This window comes from Phocoena sinus, chromosome 19 (assembly GCF_008692025.1).
Source record: "Phocoena sinus isolate mPhoSin1 chromosome 19, mPhoSin1.pri, whole genome shotgun sequence".
Lineage (NCBI taxonomy): Eukaryota > Metazoa > Chordata > Mammalia > Artiodactyla > Phocoenidae > Phocoena > Phocoena sinus.
In genome coordinates, this window is record NC_045781.1 from 15435134 (window position 1) to 15456548 (window position 21415).

Genomic DNA, 21415 nt, shown 5'->3' on the forward strand with positions numbered 1-21415 from the left:
CACATAGTGGCAGCTGACCCATGAGAAATTCATAATAGTATGTTGTATTTCATTAATTCTAGGAAGAACTTAATTGAAATTCATCTTACAATTAGGTGGCATAGTTTAATGTCTGCGTAGTTTTCCTTGTGGTACATAAAATAATGGTATTTCTTCTTATTATTTTTTTTTTTGCGGTACGCGGGCCTCTCACTGCTGTGGCCTCTCCCGTTGCGGAGCACAGGTTCCGGATGCGCAGGCTCAGCGGCCATGGCTCACGGGCCCAGCCGCTCCGCGGCATGTGGGATCTTCCCGGACCGGGGCACGAACCCGTGTCCCCTGCATCGGCAGGCGGACTCTCAACGACTGCGCCACCAGGGAAGTCCGGTATTTCTTATTTTTGATGGCATCTTAGATTCTGTTGACATATAAGATGTGTTTCCCGATACGTATCAGCGCGCACACACGCACGCACACACACACACACACACACACACCACTAACGTGATAACAAGTCTCTAGGAAACTTTGCTTTACTGAAAGAAGAATTAAATCGTATTCAGGGGGGAAAGAAGAGTGGTTTAGGGGCACAAGAGCATCAAATGAGCAATAGTAAAGTTATTTTTCCTGCTGGAATTTCAATAAAAACGGTGTTTTTAAACGAATTACTCTAAGTATTGCCATTAAAATGCAAATATTATTAGGGAATCATGCACTGAGCGTATTGAGCAAAATGGCCTTTCATTTCCTATCCCACCTGCTTGGAGCTCCTTACCTATTGTTAGCCTGTGAATCACCCTTGGCTGTGAAAATACAAAGGCAGTTTTTCCCCTGCTTGTGGTGCTAGCTATAGATTTCTACTAGAATGGTCTGAGTATACCTGATGGTAAAGCCAGTATCAGAAGTTGCAAACTGGGTTCTTAATAAAGCTGTGGCATTGCATCCAACTCGCATCATGTAGGCATCTTCCTCCCAATACCTACCACGTCTATATTTAATATACATGACCTATAATTCACGTATATCTTATGTAGAGCTCATCACTGTGAGCTCATCGGTCCGTTGGAAGCATTAAAAATACGTGCTCCCTCCCTTAGCCATCTGTCAGAAAATTGTGCTATCCTGATATTAGAACATGGCACACTACTGCTGTCTGCTGGGAAGTTGTGGTAAAAATGCAAATCTACAATGTCTGGGAGATGAATGGTATCACTTACAATTTTGCAGTGAGCAACCCAAACACCATATGGGACGGCCATGAATTATTAGGCAGGAGGTTAGCAAAATGGCCTAGAGTATGGGCACTGGAGCCAGGTTTCCTGGGTTGGATTCCTAGCTTCATCCCTTCCTAGATGGTGACCTTGGGAATGTGACATAACTTCTCTTTGCCTCCCTTTCCTAATCTATAAATGAGAATAGTCATAGTACCTACTTCACGGGGTAGAAATAATGATTAAGTGTGCCAGTGCGTGAAAGCCCTTGGAGCAGTTCCTGGCACAGGGTGCCATATGAATGTTTGCTGCCATGTCATTTTAGAATTTATTCAACAAGTACTTGCGAAGTGCCAGGCACAATTCTAATGTCCCAACAAATATCACTCCTTTTAATCCTCGTAACAACCCTCTTGAGACAGGTAACAGTATACGTAGAGGGACAACTCTGACATGTCACAAAATGCGATGCACTTGCAGACATCACATAACCCTCTCTGGGACACATGGTTGGATTTCCACACTCCAAGGGGATTCTTATCACCTCCCCCAGAAGGGCTTAAGACTCAAGAATGGGAAGAGCAGTTCAAGATTCCCTGTCCCTCATCGAGTTCACAGGTTGGGGGTGGATGTTGTATGTGACTGTGTATGAGGGTGAGTGGGAGGCAGGGGAAACTTGCTAGAGCCCAGCCTCCTTGGAGTCCACCCTGGAACCCAGCTGATACAGGCTTAGAAGTGGCTGCCCGTTCAGTACCACGGAAAGCTCCTGGGTGGGAGCCTAGCCTAGATCTCTGGACCCCGCCCCTTCCCAAGGCCCCGCCCAGATTTAAAGATCTCTCCAACAGTTTAAAGAGGTGAAGGAGGTCTGGGCGGGCTTGCACACCAATGTCCAGAGCTGATTACACCCTGATTCCCCCACAGAGACGGAGGATGGCCTGGTGGGGAAGAGGACTTTATTGGGATATTAGTGGGGGACACGTGGGAGGGTGAATTCCAGGGAACAACAGACAGTGGGACCAACTGGTGGTCACCTTAAGGAACAATACATAAATGTACAAAATAAGTTAAAGTGAGGAGGTCCCAAGTGGGGAGGCAGCTGGGAATACCTGGGGATTTCTTAGGGATTAAATTTGGAATTGGACAGGGGAAATAAGCATTTCCAGCCCCCTCACAAAGAGTGTGAAATGAACTTTTTCAAGACCCCTCTCCCAGGCTGGGAGTTGGGCTTCTGGGGCTCCAGGAAGAGGGAAGGTCTGGGCTCAGCCACAGGGGTGAAGGGGGCTGGTTCAGGGTCGTTCCTCCAGGAAGCGGTAGGTGGGGTTCTCATAGCCGTGACGCTGCAGTTCACGCAGCTGCTGCTCCTCCAGGGTCAGCATGGGGTCCACCTGCAACAGGGGCAGGGGAGGCAGAGTGGGCCACAGGGGCCTGGCCGCACACCTCCCAGGCTCTGGAAGTCCTCCCCATTCCAGGTCTCTCTGCCTCTCACCTCCACCACTCCATGGCTGATAGCCCCGTAGGGCTTCTTCCTGCGTAAGAGCAGCACGGAGAGGATGATCAGGGAGCCACCACCCGCTCCCATGATCAGCAGACCAGACACAGCCTCTCGGGACATGCCTGTTCCAGCTGGTGCCTGCAGGGAGAGGAGATGGGGCCGGGGTCATCTTGGAGGCTCACCAGGGCCCTGTGTGGCTTTGGGAGTCACAGCCTAGCCACTGACCTCTGACCTCTTCCCCTAAGTACCCACAATATTCCTCCTCTTACCAGCTCATCTCTCTGAATCTCCGATGAGTGGAAAGGAAAACCCCTTGGAACAGACACATTCACCTGGGGGAGCAGGAGGTGTCAGGGACCCAGAAGTCTGGGCCCCTGCCTCCCCCTCCCCTGGGCCCCAAGAGGGCATCCCCCAGCCCTCTTCTTCCCTAGGACCCTGAAGTCCATGTCCTCAGTCCCTTCTTTCCTCTGAGGCCAAGGAACCCAAACCCCTAGCACCCTCCTCCTTCAGACCTAGGAGTCCAGGCCCCCTGGCCCATCCTCCCTCCGATGCCCGCGGGTCCGACTGACTTACCTTTCGTTCATACTGCTCCAGGGGGGACATCTTCTCTTCCTCAGAGGATGCAGCATCTTGTTCTGTGGACCCTACCCCCCAAATCTTATCTCATTCCTGAGAGCCCAGAATGGTGCTACCCCCGCCTGAAGAGGGGGTCTGAAGGGGCACCAGACTCCACCCCAGGAGGCCTGGGGTTCCCCGTGTACGGGCCCTCTTCCATTCTGGGCTCAAGGACTCAGAGGGATTTGGTGGCTGGGGGCTACTCTGTGAGATACTCACCTTTTGGAAGGGCCATGGGGGTGTCTGCTGGCAGCCAGAGAAGGCAAGACAGGTGGAACAGTGAAGAGAGGAGAGCATCACCAAATATAGTGTGGGGAAGCCCCCTCCCAGGGGCCGAGGAAGGAGGATCGAGGATCCTACAGAGGCCTCTACAACCTCAGACATTCCTTCCCACCCTCTTCCACTCACTGTGGTGGCTAAGACACCCCCAGATTTTAGGGGATTAGAATTGAGGTTGGGGACCTGTACCCCAAAGTCTGGGATTATGTAGATTTGGGTTAACTCACCATCCTTGGAATCCAGGGGCTGCAGCCCACCCTTGTCCTCATTGCTGCTCCCCGGGGCAGGGACTTCCAATTCACTGGGGCCCAGTTGTTCAGAGTGGAGGAGTTCCTCTGAGGGGAACATGCAGAAAGGTGGTGAGGTTGTGAGCATGGGGATCCACAAAACAAAAATGGGTGAATGGATGGCACCCTAACAATAGAGCGATCGGGGTGGGGGAGCCATACGTGTGACCTGGGGAAGTGAAGCTGAGTGTTGGAGGATGGAGGTTGAAGTTCAAGAGAATAGCCTCCTTAAAGAGCAGGAGAATTAGGGTTTGGCATGGGACATCCAGGAGGAAGTCGCAGTAGATCTGGGGGTTACACTTTCCAGTCTTCATGCTCTTGTGAAGGCCCTGCAGCTTGAATCTGGACTGGGTTTGTGACTTGCTTTCACCTACAGAAGGTGGGCCCAAGTCTTAAGAAGACCTGGCAGTTTCCACTTGCACGGTATGGGGAGCCTGAACCACCATGTAGGAAGTCCAGCTCCCCTGTTGGAGAGACCACGTGGAGGGGCTCCATGGAGAAGAGAGGCCCTGAGCCTACACAGAGAGGGAGAGAGGCTCATTCGTGCCAGAGTCCCAGCCCTTAGCTGACCTGCTAGCCAAATGTAGTGACACGCTTGACTACTGACAAGACTGGCAGAAGAAGCACCCAGCAGAACCCAGAGCAGACGGCAGGATCATGAGCGATGAAAATGGTTGATTTAATACAGCTGTAATACCTGGTACATGCTGTCCTATGACCAGAAGATGAAGATTTCCTATCCTCAGTGTGCATTTGAATCACTCAAAGAAGTTGTTAAATGCAAATTTTCCATCCATGTCTCAAAAGATTCTGATTCAATATGTGTGGAGTGAGGTCCCTAAACTTGCATTTTTAACAAACTTTTCAAGTGATGCTAATGAAGGTCCTTGAAGGACTGTGGACCATTTAAATTTTTTTTTGTTTTTTTTTGTTTTTTTTTTGTTTTTTTTTTTTTGCGGTACGCGGGCCTCTCACTGCTGTGGCCTCTCCCGTTGCGGAGCACAGGCTCCGGACACGCAGGCTCAGCGGCCATGGCTCACGGGCCCAGCCGCTTTGCGGCACATGGGATCTTTCCGGACCTGGGCACGAACCTGTATCCCCTGCATCGGCAGGAGGACTCTCAACCACTGCGCCACCAGGGAAGCCCGGACCATTTAAATTTAAAGAAAGACTGGAATAAACCTTGGTTTTCCAAACTCAAAAAAAAAAGAAAGAAAGAAAGAAAGAAAAGAAAAGAAAGTGGTGGATTTAAGCCACTAAGTTTTGCAGTTTGTTACACAGGAATAGATAGCTGAAATGGCAGGGGAGTCAAAGGCTGGGGGTCAGGACTGGACACTCACGGATCTGGGGCCGCAGCTCCTGAGCCAGGCGGGGGTTCTGGTCAAGCAGCCCCAGGCTCTGATTCATCCTTTCCTCGATTACTTGAAGGTGAGTCTGCACCTGTGGGGGAGTGAGTACGAGGGATGAACTGAGCAGTGCAGGCTAGAGATGGGGAAACGGAGGCAGGGTGAAGGAGGAAGGTCAAGAGGGTCCAAGCAAAATTAGCACATACAATGGACAGGAAGTAGGGTACAAGGGCAGGAACTTGGCCATGGGAGGAAGGAAACTGGAGAAGGAGAAGTGGAATACAATGAAAAGGAAAAGATGTACAGAAGACAGGCTGTGAGAGTCTTGGGAAAGAAAGTAAGGAAGAAGGAAAAGCAGTAGCTGCTAGGAAAGGTGGGGCACAGGAGACAAGGTAAGTATAGGGTACAAGGAATATGGTATAGAAGATGGTAAGTGGGTAGGAGGGGCAGCGAGTAGGGTCTGAGGAATAGGAGGTGAGGCTTGAGGTTCTGAAGAAGGAAGAATTGGAGGGTCATATAGAAATGATGTGGTTCAAGGGCAAGACTTGGAGTTCAAGAGCATAGAATGGAGTATTCTTAATGGCTTAAATGGACAGGAAGAGGACATCCAAGAAACAGGAATTAGGATCTGAGGGCACAGAGCAAGGGTTCCAGGGAGAACAAGTGGGGTTAGGGAAAAAGGAGAGTTGAGGGGCAGGAGCAGGGTTCAAGGCACAGGAGGGGGATTCTAGGAAAGGAAGAATCCAAGGGACAAGAAGTAGGGTCGAGGGACAGAGAGTGGGAATTCAAGAAAGGGGTCAAAGGCACAGGGGTCGGGGAGGCAGCATTCCAGGGTCAAGAAGTAAGGATCTGAGGGACTGGAGTGGGTCCCAAGCACAGAAGGGGGAGGTTCCAGGGATACGAAGGAGGTCCAAGGGATGGAAAGAGGGTATGAGGGGCAAGAGAAGAGCTTGAGGGATGGGGTCCCCGAGGCCGGGGTCTGAGGGCTAGCTGAGCATTTGGGAGCTGGAAGAACCTGAGCACCTGGAGGCGCGTCTGCTGGGCCTTCTCGGGGTCCACGGCAGCCACGTGCTGGTAATGCCTCAGCGTGTGCCTTTGCTCCTTCCGTTCTGCTCGCAGGTAGCGCCGCAGGGCCAGCAGGACGCGCTCTGGCTGTGGAAGCGAGGAAGGCTGCCCAGGCCTGCCCCAGCCCTTTCCACCCCCTGCCCTCTGCCCCCACGGCTCCCGCACCTGAGGCGGATCCTCCTGCAGTGCCGCCAGGAAACCTTCCAAGGCAGCCCGGCGCTGGTCGTTGATAAGGGCAGTGACTCGGGTGGCATGGGTCTCCACCAGGCGCTGTCGCTCACCAGACACCTGCTCCTCCAGGGTCTGCAGAATGGACTGGAAGTGCTGGCGAGGGGGTGGGCACAGGGCCAGGAGAGGCGTAGTGGGGTGAAACCCGGGTCAAAGGCAGTCTGGAAGGGTAGGGCTATAGGGTCAAGTGGCGGGGGAGAGGGAGGCGTGCAGTGAGTGGATCCAGGCCTGGGCAGAGTCAACCTGGGGTGGGACTAGATGACGGGAGACCGACTGGTGGAGCTGAGGCTGCAGGGCCAGGTAGAGTGGGGGCAGGGCTAGGCCTGCTGGGAGCCCCGCTGAAGGTGTTCACTACATGGGTGGGAACAATCTAGGCACAGAGCTGGCCTGTGTTGAGATGAAAGGAGCCAAGTATTGTAGGAAAGGTAGGGCTCAGGCCTGGACAGGACCCACTGGAGACAGGCTGTAACTAAATAAGACTGAGCTGGGTAGGAGCAAGAGTCAAGTAATGGGGCGCAGCCAAGTGGGGTCTACACAGGGTAGGGCTGTACTAAAGTGAGGCCAAGAGAGGTGGGTCAGAGAGTCATGAGGCTGGGACTACTGAGGAGGGATTGAGTAAAAGGGAGATTACAGGGGCAGGATCAGAGTCAGGGAGCAGGGCCGAGCATCAAAGAGAGGCTGAGAAGGACCGGGCTGTGTCTGCAGAGGCCCAGCTTGGGAGAGGCCTCCAGAGCCAGCCCTCAGAGGCTAGGATCAAGTTAAGACAGGGCAAAACATGGCCAGTGGGAAGAGGAGGGAAGCAAAGTCAGGTTGGATGTAGGCCAAGAGGGGCCGAGCCGAGTGTAAGGGTGGGGCCCGGGGAGGCCCGTGCAAGTAGGAAGGGGTGAAACTGGATGAGGCCAGACAAAGCCAGTGTGCCCCAGGTAGTGGACAGGCCTGAGTAGGACACCCTGGAGGCTGTCCTACCTCATTCAGGGCCTGTCTGTCGGCTTTAGGCAGGTTCTTGGACTGGTTGTCCGCCATGGCCCATTCACGCATCACCTGGGGACAAGGGGGAGCTTCAGGATCCTAGAATCCACCCTGCTCTACCCACTGAATCTCCCCTGCCCCCATCCTTCTTCAGAGTCTCCAGATCCCTTAAGTCCCTCTGCCTCTTGGATTCCCGAGAGGATTCAGAAAGAATTTAAAGTGGAAGAGTACCATGCATCAGAGTTTCCATAGAATCTGGTGGCATCTCAGTGGGATTCTAGGTGGGTCAGAGATCCCTGGTCCTCTTAGGGGTGGTGTTGAGGACTGGGGGTTAATGGGGACTTGGGGACTCTTTAGAGGTAGTCTCAATGTGTCCCTGAGGAATTTCCTGGTATTTAGGGAGCTCTGCGTTATGGGGGGTCCTGGGGCCCCCGGCACCATCACCTCGTTAATCTGACGCATCCTGCGCTCCTCCAGATCCATCTTGGCCCGCAGGAACCCCTCATGCTCGCTGACTTCTCCAGGCATGCCAAAGTACACGTCCACACCATCCGTGGGCCTCGGGGTGGGAGTCACTGCAAGGCCAGGAACCAGGGAGTCAGCCAGAAGCCCAGCTCCAGGTCTCCTTCCCTTCCCAGAGAACTGCATTTCCTAGAGCGCACTGGAGACCCTCATGTGTTCACTTCAGCCATAGCTGCTGCCTGGCATCATGCGAAATGTGGTTCTGAACTGGGCCTGTTCTTGTAAAGCTTAGGAATCCATTACACTATCCTCTAAGCTTTCCCCCCAATAATCCTTCAGACCTGCCAAATGACTCCTCCACTTCCGGGCACCCCCAAACCACCCTCCCCCTTTGCATTCCTCACAGGCTGCCCCTTCCACCTCTACTTTATTCAAAGCCATTCCCATCCCTCCCATTTTCCCCACCAGGGCTTCTCCCCCACAGGTCCCTCCCAAAGAGGCCCCTATACCAAGGCTCCCTTAAACCATCCTCCCCCAAGGGTGGAGGGGACTGCGGGTTCAGAGCCTGCCTCACCTTTGCTGACCCCTGCAGGGGGATGGGAGCTTGAGGGTGGGACTCTTTCCTCCTCTTCTTCCTCCTCAGCCCGTGGGGGCTCCACAAAGTAATCATCTACTGGCTGTAGGAAGGATTCCTCTTCTTCCTCATCCTCACCCCCCTCAACTCTGCCCCCGGGGGGCCACGACCGAGTGGAAGGATCCCTGAGGGAGCAGAAGACCCAAGGCAATGAGAACCTGGGCCCAGGCCCCCAGGCTTCCATCTCCTGCCTCAGGAGTCTTGGGTTGGGCATGGAGGCTTCCCTCCCACTCACCCAACTGCTGTCCCAGACGGGTTGGGGGTCACTGGAGGGGGGCAGCACACATACTCCACACCTCGGAACCGATCCGCGCCACAGGGCAAAAGCATGCCCGAGCCATGCAGGATGAGGCCCTGGGAGCTGCAGGCCTGCGGGAAGAGTGGGCCCAGATGCCAGGACTGTGGGGTAACAGAAGGTAGGGGGTAGCCTGGATGCCTGGGTCTTGGGGGCTGATGGGGCTGGGAGCCTGGATTCCTGGTTCTGTCTCATTGGGAAGAGAAGGCTGAGGCCCAGACTCTTGGGTTCTGGAGGAGGAGGGTGTTAGAGGACTGGATCCCTGGGTTCTGGGGGGCGGTGAGAATGAGTGAGCTGGGTCCTGACCTCCTGTGCCTCCTGACGCCTCCGGGTTGAACTCTCGCACTGGTCCATGCGCTCCTGGTGCAGGAACCGGCAGCCTTCAGGCACCAGCAGGGCCTCGCTCACAAATTCACCCTCTGGCAAATGGGGGTCATCGATGTGAGACACTGCCGCAACCACTAGCCCTACCCTCCTCAGAATCCAGATCTCTTATCCTCATAGGCTTTTCTGTCCCACTCTGGACCCAGGGATCCATCTCCCTAATGTGAGCCTGAAACCAGGGCCAGAATCTCACCCCTCGGAGACGCCCCCACCCCCACCCCCGCCTCCTTCCGTTCCCCTCCCCCAGCCTGTGACTCACCCAGGCAGCGGAAAGGCACAACCTGGTGGTGGGGGTGGGCACAGCGGCCACCTCGGGCATCCCCGCACCATTGCTCCATGGGGATGGCCTGTGTCGCCTGTTCCACACGTGCAATCTGCAGCTCCGGGTACATCTGGGGGCACCGGGTGGGGGTGATCAACCCACGGCCCGCCTGCGCTTCTGCACTGGCCATGTCCCTTTTCAAGTCTCTAGTATTCATAAGGACCTCTCCTCCCTAGGCCCCGCTTCTCTGTAGAACAGGTCTTAGATATCTAAGCCCCTCAAGCCCGTTGGCCACGCCCCCTAGTACCTCTCCCTTAAGCCACGCCATCCTTAGGCTCCGCCCCTTTGCCTGTCCAGTTTCTTTACGAAGGTCCCTCCATTGCCCAAAAACTCAATCCCTCTAAGCCCACCTCTCTTGTAGTCGCCTCTGCCCCTTCCCCCTATCAGGTTTATCTCCTCACAGATTCCTCCCTTCGTTAAGCCTCGGCTCTCTCTCTGGCCTCTCAGTAAGTATCCTTTCTTTGTGTTAGACCTGCTTTCATAGCCACGCCTCCTAGCTTTCCACTCTCCCATTGGGTTCCACCCCGTTCCCAGTCACGCCGGTCCAAAGGTCTTTTTGTCTTAGCTCCGCGTCTCCTTTGGTCACGCCCACCTACACCTGCTCTTTAAGAAGTCCACCACATTATTGCTCTGTCTCTTCACTGGACACTGGACACTTTCCTCAGCGGGCCGTCTTTGGCCGGTTCTTCCCCTTTCCTGACCTAGTTTCTCAGGAACAGGTCCTGTCCTATCCTAACTTCGCCTCTTTGTTGGCCACGTCCCCTAGTTTCCCATGCCTTCTTGGATCCCTCATCTCCCTGGACCTTGCCTTTGCACGACTAGCTTCTCACGCGCGACACGGTCCCAAGCTGGATCCCCTTTCTTGCTGGCCACGCCCCTCCCAGTAGGTCCCGCCTACCTGTCTGCAGTACTCCAGCACGCGTTGCGGGTCCCGGAGACAGCGTCGTGAGAGCTGTGGGTCTGGTTCCCAGCGGCCGGTACGCAGGTCCCGGTGAAGGGTTGGGCGCCCGCATAGTCCAGCCACCTGAGCAGACCCTGGGGCCTGGGGGTGGCGACGGAGGGGTCAGCGAGGGCACGGGGGACGCGGGCATGTGAGTCCCCTGGTCCTTTGCTCCCTAGGACCCAGATATTCACACCCCCAGCACCAGCCCCCTCCACCAAGCACCGCGCACCGCCTCCATAGACGTTCGGTTCCCCGGGAAACAGCTCCCACAGGGCGGGGGCGCCCCAGCTCTGCCGTTGCTATGGCGACCCGGGTCCCCCGGGATTCTCGCGGCCTTGTTGCCGCGGAGACAGGCTCCGCCCTCACCCCAGCTCAGCCGCACTAGAGCTGAAAGGGTTAAACGTGAATGGCGGGGGAGGAGGTCAGAACCCAGGCGTTCTGACCCCTCCTCCCTCCATCCCTAGCTCATGCTCGCCTTCTCGGGTGCAAAGACCACAAGGCCTGGCTTCAGCGCCCCGCAGGCCTGGACACCAAGTCCTTGAGGGATGGAGAGCTACATCCTGGGTTGGGGGGCGGTGGCTGGAGGCCTAGACTTCTGGGTCCTAGGAGCCTTGCGGTTGGCCTCATATGGATCCAGAGGATGCAGGGGGCCCAGATTCTTGGCTGTAGGTGCCTTGCTGCCTGGTGGGTCCTGTTCAGGTGGGAAGGGTCTGGGGCTGAGTCACCTAGGTCGAGAGGGTCTGAGGGGGCTGGACTTCTGGGACCAGGAGCTCTGGAAAAGCCAGTTCCTACGCTGGGGGCTGGAGCGGACTGGGACGACAGATGATGAAGGAGATGGGGCCTGGACTTACGGTTTTCTGAATGCCTAGTGCAGTTAGCGGCGCCGGGGGGCCCGGCAACCTAGCTGGAAAGACTGCGCTTTCTGCTCTGGACCTGTCCGCATCGGGGTCCAGAGGCCCGGTCCCGCCCCTTCCCCCATCCCCTTGGACCCGGCCGGGCCTCACCTCGGCAGCGCTGGGACTCCCACCGGCCAGGCTCCCGACGGCGAGCTGCGCGCGCAGAAGCAGCAGCAATAGTGGCAGCAACAGCGGCAGTGGGCCCAGACCGCGAGCGGCGGGGATGGCGGGTCCCATGTCCCGGCCCTCGCGCCCTCAAGTCCCCAGCACTTCCGCCCGGCCCGGCCCGGCCCCAGCGGTGACAGGAGCTCCCAGCGCCACGGCCGCCGCCGCCGCCTCCTCCTCCCGCCGCCCCCGGGCTGCGCCGGCGCCGCCAGCCCCGCCCCGCGCTGGCCCCGCCTTCCTGGCCAGGACAATAGCGTGGCAGCTCTGCGCACAGCGGAGAAGCTTGGAAACCCCGGGTGGGAACCTGCGCCAGGCCCCCGCCGCCTTGAGATTCTAGGCGTCCCACCGCATGCAAGCGCCTAGCCAGGAGTCTGGGTCACGGGCTTCCTGGTTGGGGATTTTGAGTTCTCCCTCAAGACTCTCACCACCAGTGTTCCCCTCCCTCGGATACAGATAGTCACAAATCATCTCCCTTCTCCTCTAGGGATGCAAGCACTGGAGAGCGGCCCCCACCCCCAAATCGTCTCTTGAGGTCCCAGGAATACAGGCCTCCAAAGTTTCCCCAATCAAGAACATAGCACTTGGGCTTCCCTGGTGGTGCAGTGGTTGAGAGTCCGCCTGCTGATGCAGGGGACACGGGTTCGTGCCCTGGTCCGGGAAGATCCCCCATGCTGCGGAGCGGCTGGGCCTGTGAGCCGTGGCCGCTGAGCCTGCGCAACGGGAGAGGCCACAACAGTGAGAGGCCCGCGTACCGCAAAAAACAAAACAAAACAAAACAAAACATAGCACTTGAGACCCAGTCCCCTTCTCCCTCAGATCCAGGAGTCTGGGTCCCAGGTACCTTCTCTCTCAGGACCAGAGACCAAGCTCTCAGCCCTTTCTCCGTAAGACCCACGAGTCCAGGCCTTCTGCTCTGCTTCCCAGGAACCCCAGTCATCTAGACCTTTAACTCCTAGATCAAGGATTCATGAACCAAAGCCCCCAGACCCTTTCTTTAAGGATGAGCTGAGTCAGGTAGCCAGCACCTCAAGGTAAGAGTTGACCCCCATCCTTGCTGTAAGGATCAGGGCATTCCTATTTTCCCTCCCCTAGCCTCTCCTTCGCCCCCTCCCCTTCAGGGCTCACTTCTTTGTCTCCTCAAAATGCAGTGTAGAATTGTCTTCCCCAAGCTGACTGGGGCAGTCCTGTCATGTGTGTGCATCTGTGCATGTATGTTTGTGTAGATGTATCTTAAAAGAGCCTGGAGTGCTCAATGGGTAGCAAAGGGCTGGGGGGTGGCTCACGGTTTTTTCTACAGCCACTTCATAGTCTAGGGTAAGAAGAAGGGCCTTGGGGCAGCTTCGATGGACCCCTTCTTTGACAGACAGTAATAATGCCAGGAGAATCTCTAAGACATTCACTTCGCAACTTTTTTTATTAAACATAAATATTCTCATTCTCAGATTCCAACACCACCCCCTCACCCCCACCAACCCCACAACAGCTCTCACCCTATCCTTACTCCTTGGGTCCAGTTCTTCCAGGGTCTTTAAGGAAGGTAGAAAAAAATCAAGATAGTGACCATCTTGGATTCCCAGGGAGTGAATGGGCATTTTGGCTGCAATTCCACGGGTGAAGCAAAGTGTCCCTTGGGGAGAGCCAGGACAGGTCCTCCATCTTAATCTGCCTTATGTTGCCTTTCTTCTCAATGCAGGTGGTCATCTTGAAATATCTTCTTCCAGTGTTGGGAAACAACTTCCTTCTCTGCCCCTAACTCCCATCACCCCCTGCCCCCCCATCCCTCTGCAAAGGGTCCATGTGCCATCTTGCATCTCTTTTACACAGGGGAAGAGGTAGGCACAGTGGCCTTCTTGCTCCCACTTGGGGCATCCCCTTTGGCTGAGCTGACTGTATATCAATGACCCAGACAATTGTAACGCTCTTTCCCTCCCCTCAATGTTCAATTTTGGAAGAGTAAGGTAGCCAACTTGTTCTGGTTCCTCAGAAATCAGGGCAATCCATTATGGGAAGTTGAAGATCCCAGGACTCTTCAGTTGGAGAGATGTCACACATGAGTCTGGAGACGTGGGTGGCTGGGGGTGGGGAAGGCAGCATATGGGAAGGGGGGAGTGCTGGGGGCCAGATCTGGGGGTCCAAAGGATGTGGGTTTGATGTAGCTGGTAAAAGCTTGAGGATGGGGTGTGGTGAGATAACCTGCCTTGGCTCTATATAACCTGCAGGGGGGGACAATGCCCACATGTGTTTTGAAATCATAGAAGGTAGGGGTCCCTGGAGGTCCAAGAGGGGAGGAGGGTGGTAGGAAGAGACCTCCTCCAGGGGCTTCTCCAAGGCTCAGGCTCACACTGACTCCTCGGACCTTGTAGTAACCATTGGTTGGGTCCTGAGGGGACAAAATGGGACTTGGTAAGGTATATAAGGGTACAGCGGGGTGAGGGTCACTGATGGAGAGACACACTGAGATAGAGCCAGACCTAGGGGGAGACGAAAAGATAGAAACAGGAGCAGTCAGAGACCCAGAGACATATGGACTGGTAGAAGAACAAAGTGACACAGAAAAACAGTGACAAGAGATGAAGGGACAGAGGAGATGGGCAGAGAAAGACAGAGACAGAAGGATATAGGCCTGCTGAGGGGTGGCGGTGTGGAAGGAGATGCAGAGGGAACGAGAGAGAGAAATGGAGATCGAGACATTCATTCATTCATTTGCCCAACAGCCTTGAGGCTTTGATTTTGAGTCATGCCCTGTGCTGCATGCCTAGACATCTCTCACTAGGATAGACCTAGCCCTGTCCTCATGGAGATCCAGGCCAAAGGAGAAATGATGAATCACTAGATAGAGCCAGGAAGGTCAGGGTTGTGATGGAGGAAGTTCAGGGAGTGACTGGGACAGCTATGGGGGGATCTTCAGACGGAGATGGGGAAGCCTAGCTCACAGTGGTCATGGCTATGACAGGTGAAACACAGACAGAATGATCAGGGCTACGAGGAGGGAAGCATGAGCTTTCTGGAACCAGAAGTGTTTGAGTTGAGACCAGAGGAATGATGGAGAGAATTAGGTAGGTATGTGAAGAAAGGTAGGAGTGTTTCGGGCCAAGAGAATAGCATGTACTAGGTACAGAGAAGAGAGAGAAGGGCTCTGGATTGGGGACTGGGGTCAGTGGGGCCTAAAAGAGATGGGACCCTAAAGGATGTACAAGTTTGGGGAAATGTGAGGCCAGTGTGGAACCTGGTAGGTAGAAGGGGCCTGGGTGAAGCAACCAGGGAGAGGCATCTAGGAGGCCTGAAATATGACTGTGTTGGGGAAAGCACAAGCAGACTGAACTTTGATCTGGGGCTCAAGATGGAGGCCAAGGCTGGGGCTGATATGTGGGCACAGTCAGCAGATAAACAAACTGAGACTGGAGGTGGGTGAGACAGCCCAGGAGGCAGCAAGAAGTGGGTGGAGGGGGTTAGGTGCCAGCTCTGGGGGCAACAGAATGAAAAAGGAGGGAACAGAAGTGGAGAGAGGGACTTCTCTGGTGGTGCAGTGGTTAAGAATCCACCTGCCAATGCAGCGGACACGGGTTCGAGCCCTGTTCTGGGAAGATCCCACATACCACGGAGCAACTAAGCCCGTGTGCCACAACTACGGAGCCTGTGCTCTAGAGCCACAACTACTGAGCCCGCATGCCACAACTACTGAAGCCAGCGTGCCTAGAGCCCGTGCTCTGCAACAAGAGAAGTCACTGCAATGAGAAGCCCACGCACCGCGAGGAAGAGTAGCCCCTACTCGCCACAACTAGAGGAAGCCCACGCGCAACAACGAAGATCCAACGCAGCCAAAAATAAAAAAATAAAAAGAAGTGGAGAGAGAGTTGGAGATACAGTGAAGGGAGCCCCTCTTTTCCCAACACTCACCTTGGTCTCCAGAGCTCCCTCCTCATCCAGAGCCAGGTCACTGTGGTCTGTGTGCACGATGGGGCCCTGGGGTAGGGTGCTTAGTGAAAGGGAGTGTAGAGGACCCTCTGGCCCCAGTGCCAGACCCCAGAGACCCTCAGTTGAACATCTGAGGCCAGGCAGGAGGGACCAAGGGCACCTGAGAGCTGGGGTCTGGGCTCAGGACAACAAGGAGCCTTAGGGACATATTGGGTCTAGGGAATAATTGGGTCAGTGGTGTATTTGGATTTGGGGAATATTTGGATCTGGGGATCACTGTTGGGACTACGGCTCTTTTTGAGTTTGGGGCACCCAGTTGCAACTGGGATCACAACTGGGACTGGGTTACTATTTGGGTCTTGAGGTACCGTCAGGTCTGGGGACCCTGGCATCCTACCTGGTCCTTGCTGCTGCCTGTCTCCTCCTCGGGACCCCTCGAACTGGAGCCGTTGCTGCTCCCTAGGATTCGCACCAGATTCTTTTGCTTGGAGAAAGAGGCTGAGGCCAGGGACATTGGGGGTGGGGGCAGAGGTAAACGATGGGGCTGGATCACGGTCTGTGGAGACCAGTGCGCAGGAAGAGAGAGGACTGGGGCAAATCAGGTCGGGAGACTGGGAGAGAACCCTGGCCTAGGAGAGTAAGGGGTGTGTGACCCTGAGGAGATGGAGTTAGAGCTTGAGCAGGGAATCAGGTCCTAAATGTGAGCCAAGGCCATGAGGGTCTAGAGAGGCAGGACTGGGACCAGGTCCAAAGGCCAGGCCAGTCAGTGGGCAGGGCCTGTGTCTGGGCCTGCGGTGGGGCTCAGGTACTGACCCTTGCCGTGGCGCCAGCAGCAGAGGGCCACCCCAGTGACGGCCATAAGGAGAGTCATGGCCACAGCGGCCACTCCAGCCACAATCCGCACAGCGGGCAGCAAGTCTGTGGGAAGAAGAGGGGGTTCCTGAGGATGCTGAGCAGGAACTGGGGAACAGGGCTTGGGGCTTTTGTAGGGAATCTCTGGGTTCAAAGGTCACCAAGTTTGGGGATTCCAAGTTTTGCAGTCCCCTAGCTTGGGGTCCCTTGGGTTTAAGGACTCATGCATGAACTTGAGGTTTCACAAGTTTAAACTCCCTGGCTTTAGAGAGTCTTAGACTTTGAGGGTATTTTTACTTTGCCTATATTTGGAGGTTGCCTTCTTTGGAGCCCCTAAGTGTGAGGGGTCTCTTAGTTTAGGATTCCGTATTTGAGGGAAATTATTGTTTGGGGATCTCAGGATTCAATGGACTCATAGTTTTGAGGTTCCCAAGGTTTGGGGGCCTCTGCACTTGAGGGTCCTCTGTTTGGGGGTTGTGGCATTTTGGGGGCTTGAAATATTCAGATTTGGGGTCTTCGGGCCCAGGGTCTCACCTCTACGTCCCAGCCTGACCTGGGTGCCTCCTTCGCCCAACCGGTTCCGGGCAGTGCAGTTGAAGCCCCGGCTAAAGTCGGACTCCTGGGTCCCCGAAATGTGCAGCACAGAGATCAGGCCTGGACCCTGTCCCCCGCGGCCCTCTGGGGCTGGGAATGTCTCCACCAGGAACCGACCCCTCGACCCCGCCGTCAGGAAGCCCTCATCCCAAGACCAGACCTGGGGGCACAGAAGAGGAGGGTCACTGAGGAGACGAAGGAGGGCGGGAAGAGGAGGTCAAGGTGTCGGGAAAGTCACAGATAATCCCAGCAGTTTTGGGAGTCCGGCTAGGAGGTCTGGGATCACCGCTGGAAGGGTCATGAGAGTGGGAACTTTCCTTACCACGGCTTCTGGGGCGGGGGAGGCGAAGACTAGACACTGGAGGCGGGCGGGGCCCCTCAGGAAGGCGGGCGCAGAGTGCAGGGCGGTCACCACTGGGGCAGCTGGTTTGGAGATTGTGGACCAATCAGAGGAGAGGCCCCGCCCACCCAAGGCCCGTTCTCAAGCAGGCGAGGCCAGGCCTGGGCACTCCCCACTAACCCCGACCAACTAGGCCAAGCCTCTTAACAAACTTCGAACCCCTCTGAGGCTTGCCTTCCCTAGGTCCCGCTTCAATCCAAGGGCCCCAGCCGTCAGTTAAGCTCCCCTTCTCGAGGCCACGCCCACTTCCATTAGCCCTCGCCCCCTCTGTCCACTTCTTATCCCAGGACATGCCAGGTCCACTAGGAAGCACCGCTTTCTCACCGTTCACAGTCAACCTAGCTTCCGCAGCGCCACCCCGCAGGCCCGAGAGCCCCGGCCCGGCTCTGCACACGTAGTCGCCTGCATCCTCCGGCCCCACCGCGAGAAGACGCAGCGTGGGCCCGGAGGCCAGCACCTGGGATAGGGAAGGGGCGTCAGGGACACGACCGTGGGAGAAAGCCGCATCTACTGCTAGCCATGGCCACAAGCCCCAGGTCTGGCCTCACCTGCGCGTCCCCGCGGCGGGTCCAGGTTACCCGTGGAAGAGGATTCCCGCGCCAGACACAGCTGAAGGAGGCGTCTTCCCCTACGTCCACGGATAAGGGTTTCGGCTTTGCCTGCAGAATCGGCCCGACTGGAGGAGACAGAGGAGGGGTCACATGACCAGGGAGGGATGCAACTTCTGACTTGGGATTAGCCACTCAGAAACGACACTCCCAAGGGCCATTGGGTTTAAGCCCCCGGTTCACAAATCAGCTCGTACGTCCGGCTCACAAACCCCGGGCCCGCTCGCGCCCCGCCCCTACTCCACTTTGGTACTGATCCAGCACAGCCAAATCCCGCCTAAATCCTACTTCTGCCCCACCACCTCCCGCAGTCCGTCAGAGCCGCGCCTCACCGTAGCCCCAGTCCCATTTCTCTCACCCCACTTTGGCCACACCCACGGCCCCGCCCCTGCTCACATCGCACATCCAGCGCTGTGCTGCGGTTGGCGCTACCCACTGCGTTGCTGACCTCGCAGGACACCGGTGCAGTCAGGAATGAAGCGTCCGCCACTACCTCCAACATTGGCCCGCGGGCCCCAAGCACAGAGGAGCCCCCCTTTGCCCACCTGCGAAGGTGGTGGGCTGTGTTGTCCTTGCTCCCGAAGCACACCTACTCACGTCCTAGCCCCAGCCCTCCCCAAGCCGGTTCTCCCGGCTGGGGAGAAATGATCTGTGTCCTCACCTATAGCCAGTGACAGGAGGCTGGGCTGTGGCCTGGCATAGGAAAGTGACCTTCTCTCCCTCCTGCACTGTCTGTGGTTCTGCAGACAGAGTCACCACTGGGGGGTCTGTAGAGGTGAGTCAATGGTCAGCGGTGGGCAAGGACATGCAACACCTCCATTGATGACCTAGTGGTCCAATTCTCAGGTCCTCCACCCCAGGAGTCTGAGTCCCCAGTCCCCTCTTCCCTTTCAGCTAGGAGTCTAGGCTTCCAGTACCCAATTCCTCCAGGGACCCGAGGTCCACAGCCCTCTCCTTTCTCATACCCTGAAGTCCAGGCCCCAGCTGCCTCTTTCCCCAAGGACCTCAGGCTCAAGGCCCAGTGTCCAACTGCACTCACACTGCAGGCTCAGTGTGATAGCTGTGTCCTTCCCCGCAGGCAGGGCCTGGCTCCGAGCCCGGCAAACCAAGATGGCTCCATCATCGTGGCTGGAAGGGGTCAAAGATAAGATGCTCTCCACTGACCCAGTGGTTCCTTCCTTCAGCAGGGTCTGTAGGTTATGAATAATAACGATGATTTCATCTACCCTTAGGTAGTACTTACTTTATGTCAGGCGCTCTTCTAGGCATTTATAAATATTACTTTATTTAATCTTCACAACTATCCTAGAGGTGCATACTACTATTAACTCCATTGTACAGATAAGTAAACTGAGGGACGGAAAGGTTAAGATCAACTAACGAGTGGCTGAGCCAGGATTTGAACCTAGGTAGTCTAGCCCTAGAGCCCTTATACTTAAGTACGTACCAAGGATCCCAAGCCTTGAATCCCTGCCCTCCCATGCCTCCTCTGGATGAGCCTGTGGTCTGAGTGGACCCCCAAATTTCCCTGAATGAGCAAGGGCTGGCATAGAGACTTGGACCTGACCTGGCGGAAGGTGGCCCCATCTAGCCGGACCCCATCTCGGAACCACAGCAGGTCAGGGGTGGGGCGGGCATCCCCACGGCTCCGACAGGTCACATTCGCAGGAACCCCAGCAACCAGAGACACAAAGGGGCCACCCAGCACCTGGGGGGCTTCCGGAGGCACTGTAGGGTGGATCTGGGGTCAGAGCTGGATCCTGGGCCCAGAGACCCTGATCTTCCCAGCTCCGACCGACCACTCCTCCGTTCTCCCCGGACTCTCATATTCCCAGCTAGCACTGGCCATCTGCCTGGGCTCCCCAGGGACAAGTGGGCTGGGTCCTCACCCAGCACGTGCAGTTGGGCTCGTCGAGAGCGGAGGCCTGCTTGGGTAGCTTGACATTCGTAGGACGCTTGATCCTCTATCTCTACGGGCCTAATGTGGAGGTCGTGCTGGCCACTGGCTGCATTCCCTGATATCCAGTACCGGGACCACCCTGGAGTCAGGGAAAAGGCAGTCACACCATGGTTCTGAGTTCTTGGCCCCAGGCCTCCAACCCCAGACATCCCACACCAGAAAGACACTACCAAAAGTGGGTGCTGGGCCAGAGAGACACTAATCCTCTCCCAATCCAGAGTCGCTGCAAACTTGCGGGGGGTGGGGGTGGGGTGTGTGTGACAAATTCAGGAAAAAAAAAAAAAAGCAAGAAAACAATTGTCATAAAAGTCAGATTAGATACTACCTCCTGGGTGAGGAGGGAGTGGGCCATGACGGGGGAAGGGGATAAGGAGGGCTTCTGGGGAGCTGGCAATGGACCTGGGTAGTCGTTACATGGCTGTCTATTTTAGAATTATTTGGCAAATCTTCCATTTATGCTTTATGAGCCTTTCTGCACTTATGCAATATTTTACAATAAAAATTAAAATTCCCAAACCCTATGGGGTCACCTCTAAAGAAGAAGCTGAAAATTCTGAACTTGCAAATGTTTCCTTGAGCCCATTCATTTCCCAAACTTGAAAACGTCAAAATAGAAGCTTCAGTTATAGCCCAAGCCCAACACCCTCACCCTGGAGTCAGCCCCTCCCTGAATAGATAGAACAGCCTCACCTGGCAGGTCTCTTTCGCCCCCTAGAGCCAGTCCATCCTTAGTCCACTGAACCAGCCCCCAGTATGCGCCCAGGGTACAGGGCAGACGGGCCTCGTCCCCCAGCAGTACTACCAGGTCTTCTGGCTGTTGCAGGAAGTAGGGTGACAGGCCTAGGAGAATGGGGCGGAGGAGCAGAGCAGAGCTTAGCACATTCAAGAGTTCCCTCACTCAGGAGGGAGTTCAGTCCCCAATCCCCTCTGCCCTCAGATCCAGAAGCCCAGGGTCCCTCAGATCTAGGAGTCTGAACCCTCAGCTGCACTTACCACAGTAAAGCGACAACTGGCAAACAACCCTCTCTTGTATTTATCTGCCCCTGCCCCTCGCGGTACCTGCACACCCTCTGAGGCAGAAGAGAAGGACAAGGAGTGCGGGGACCAGCATCCTGAGTGTGTGTCCCCCAAGATCCAGCAGACTTGCTGTTGCACTTGCTTCCCTGCCAGCTCCTTCCTCGACAGCACACCTCCCACCACTCTAGCCTGGAGTCCCCTTCGCTCCCAACTCTTCGCTCCAGGCTAGCAGCACCCCCTGTCTCTGGCCCGGAGTTCTCCTAGCCTGCTCCGCCGCAGGCTCCGCGGCTCTGAAACGCAGGCCAGTTCCGCGCGCTCGGTCTCGGAGAGACCCTGGAGGGCCTGATCCCCCCTCGCCCCGCCCCGGCCCGCCTTCTGGGAGACCCGCCCTCTTCCCGCTGAGAAACTCCCGCGGCCCAGAAGCGGATGAATGGGGGCATGCAGGGCCGGGTCCCCCCAGCGGGAGGACACCCCAGCGCCCTTTCAGTCTGGGAGCT

General features: G+C 56.1%; 2 protein-coding genes across 10 annotated transcripts; both read right to left on the reverse strand.

Moving 5' to 3' along the window:
- Positions 1 to 2124: 2124 nt before the first annotated feature.
- Positions 2125 to 11836, reverse strand: APLP1 (amyloid beta precursor like protein 1). 8 transcript variants are annotated; one of them, XM_032614482.1, is made up of 17 exons: positions 11516 to 11836; positions 10467 to 10610; positions 9506 to 9638; positions 9169 to 9281; positions 8803 to 8936; positions 8508 to 8692; positions 7916 to 8046; positions 7469 to 7543; positions 6440 to 6598; positions 6233 to 6361; positions 5204 to 5303; positions 3804 to 3911; positions 3517 to 3540; positions 3256 to 3326; positions 2952 to 3014; positions 2677 to 2820; positions 2125 to 2575 (listed from the first exon to the last, which is right to left on the reverse strand). In XM_032614482.1, the coding sequence occupies exons 1-17, from the start codon at positions 11642 to 11644 to the stop codon at positions 2477 to 2479; spliced, it is 1941 nt and encodes a 646-aa protein (XP_032470373.1). In that variant the 5' UTR covers positions 11645 to 11836; the 3' UTR covers positions 2125 to 2476. The 8 variants fall into 8 exon arrangements, with proteins under 8 accessions (XP_032470373.1, XP_032470375.1, XP_032470379.1 ...); XM_032614484.1 differs by having other exon boundaries at positions 2126 to 2575; positions 6440 to 6577; positions 11516 to 11763; XM_032614481.1 differs by having other exon boundaries at positions 2130 to 2575; positions 3517 to 3543; positions 11516 to 11761.
- A 1133-nt stretch (positions 11837 to 12969) lies between these two features.
- Positions 12970 to 21213, reverse strand: KIRREL2 (kirre like nephrin family adhesion molecule 2). Of its 2 annotated transcripts, none has more exons than XM_032614456.1 (15): positions 20961 to 21213; positions 20592 to 20741; positions 19831 to 19980; positions 19509 to 19669; positions 18981 to 19131; positions 18603 to 18708; positions 18338 to 18486; positions 17882 to 18009; positions 17658 to 17790; positions 17256 to 17356; positions 16874 to 17093; positions 16301 to 16405; positions 15885 to 15946; positions 15470 to 15535; positions 12970 to 13952 (listed from the first exon to the last, which is right to left on the reverse strand). In XM_032614456.1, the coding sequence occupies exons 1-15, from the start codon at positions 21010 to 21012 to the stop codon at positions 13617 to 13619; spliced, it is 2070 nt and encodes a 689-aa protein (XP_032470347.1). In that variant the 5' UTR covers positions 21013 to 21213; the 3' UTR covers positions 12970 to 13616. The 2 variants fall into 2 exon arrangements, with proteins under 2 accessions (XP_032470347.1, XP_032470346.1); XM_032614455.1 differs by having other exon boundaries at positions 15885 to 15985.
- Between the last annotated feature and the right edge of the window lie 202 nt (positions 21214 to 21415).

What these genes read in the sequence shown, in the direction of transcription:
- APLP1 (XM_032614481.1), bottom strand. Translation starts at nt 11,644, where the DNA reads ATGGGACCCGCCATCCCCGCCGCTCGCGGTCTGGGCCCACTGCCGCTG. An exon ending in TGCTGGAGTACTGCAGACAG is followed by an intron (nt 9,639 to 10,466) that starts GTAGGCGGGACC and finishes CGGTGCCCCCAG; the next exon opens with ATGTACCCGGAGCTGCAGAT. An exon ending in CCCAGCAGACGCGCCTCCAG is followed by an intron (nt 5,304 to 6,232) that starts GTGCTCAGGTTC and finishes ACTCCCCCACAG; the next exon opens with GTGCAGACTCACCTTCAAGT.
- KIRREL2 (XM_032614455.1), bottom strand. Translation starts at nt 21,012, where the DNA reads ATGCTGGTCCCCGCACTCCTTGTCCTTCTCTTCTGCCTCAGAGGGTGT. An exon ending in AGCCCAACTGCACGTGCTGG is followed by an intron (nt 19,670 to 19,830) that starts GTGAGGACCCAG and finishes TCCACCCTACAG; the next exon opens with TGCCTCCGGAAGCCCCCCAG. An exon ending in AGCTAGGTTGACTGTGAACG is followed by an intron (nt 17,357 to 17,657) that starts GTGAGAAAGCGG and finishes TCTCCAAACCAG; the next exon opens with CTGCCCCAGTGGTGACCGCC.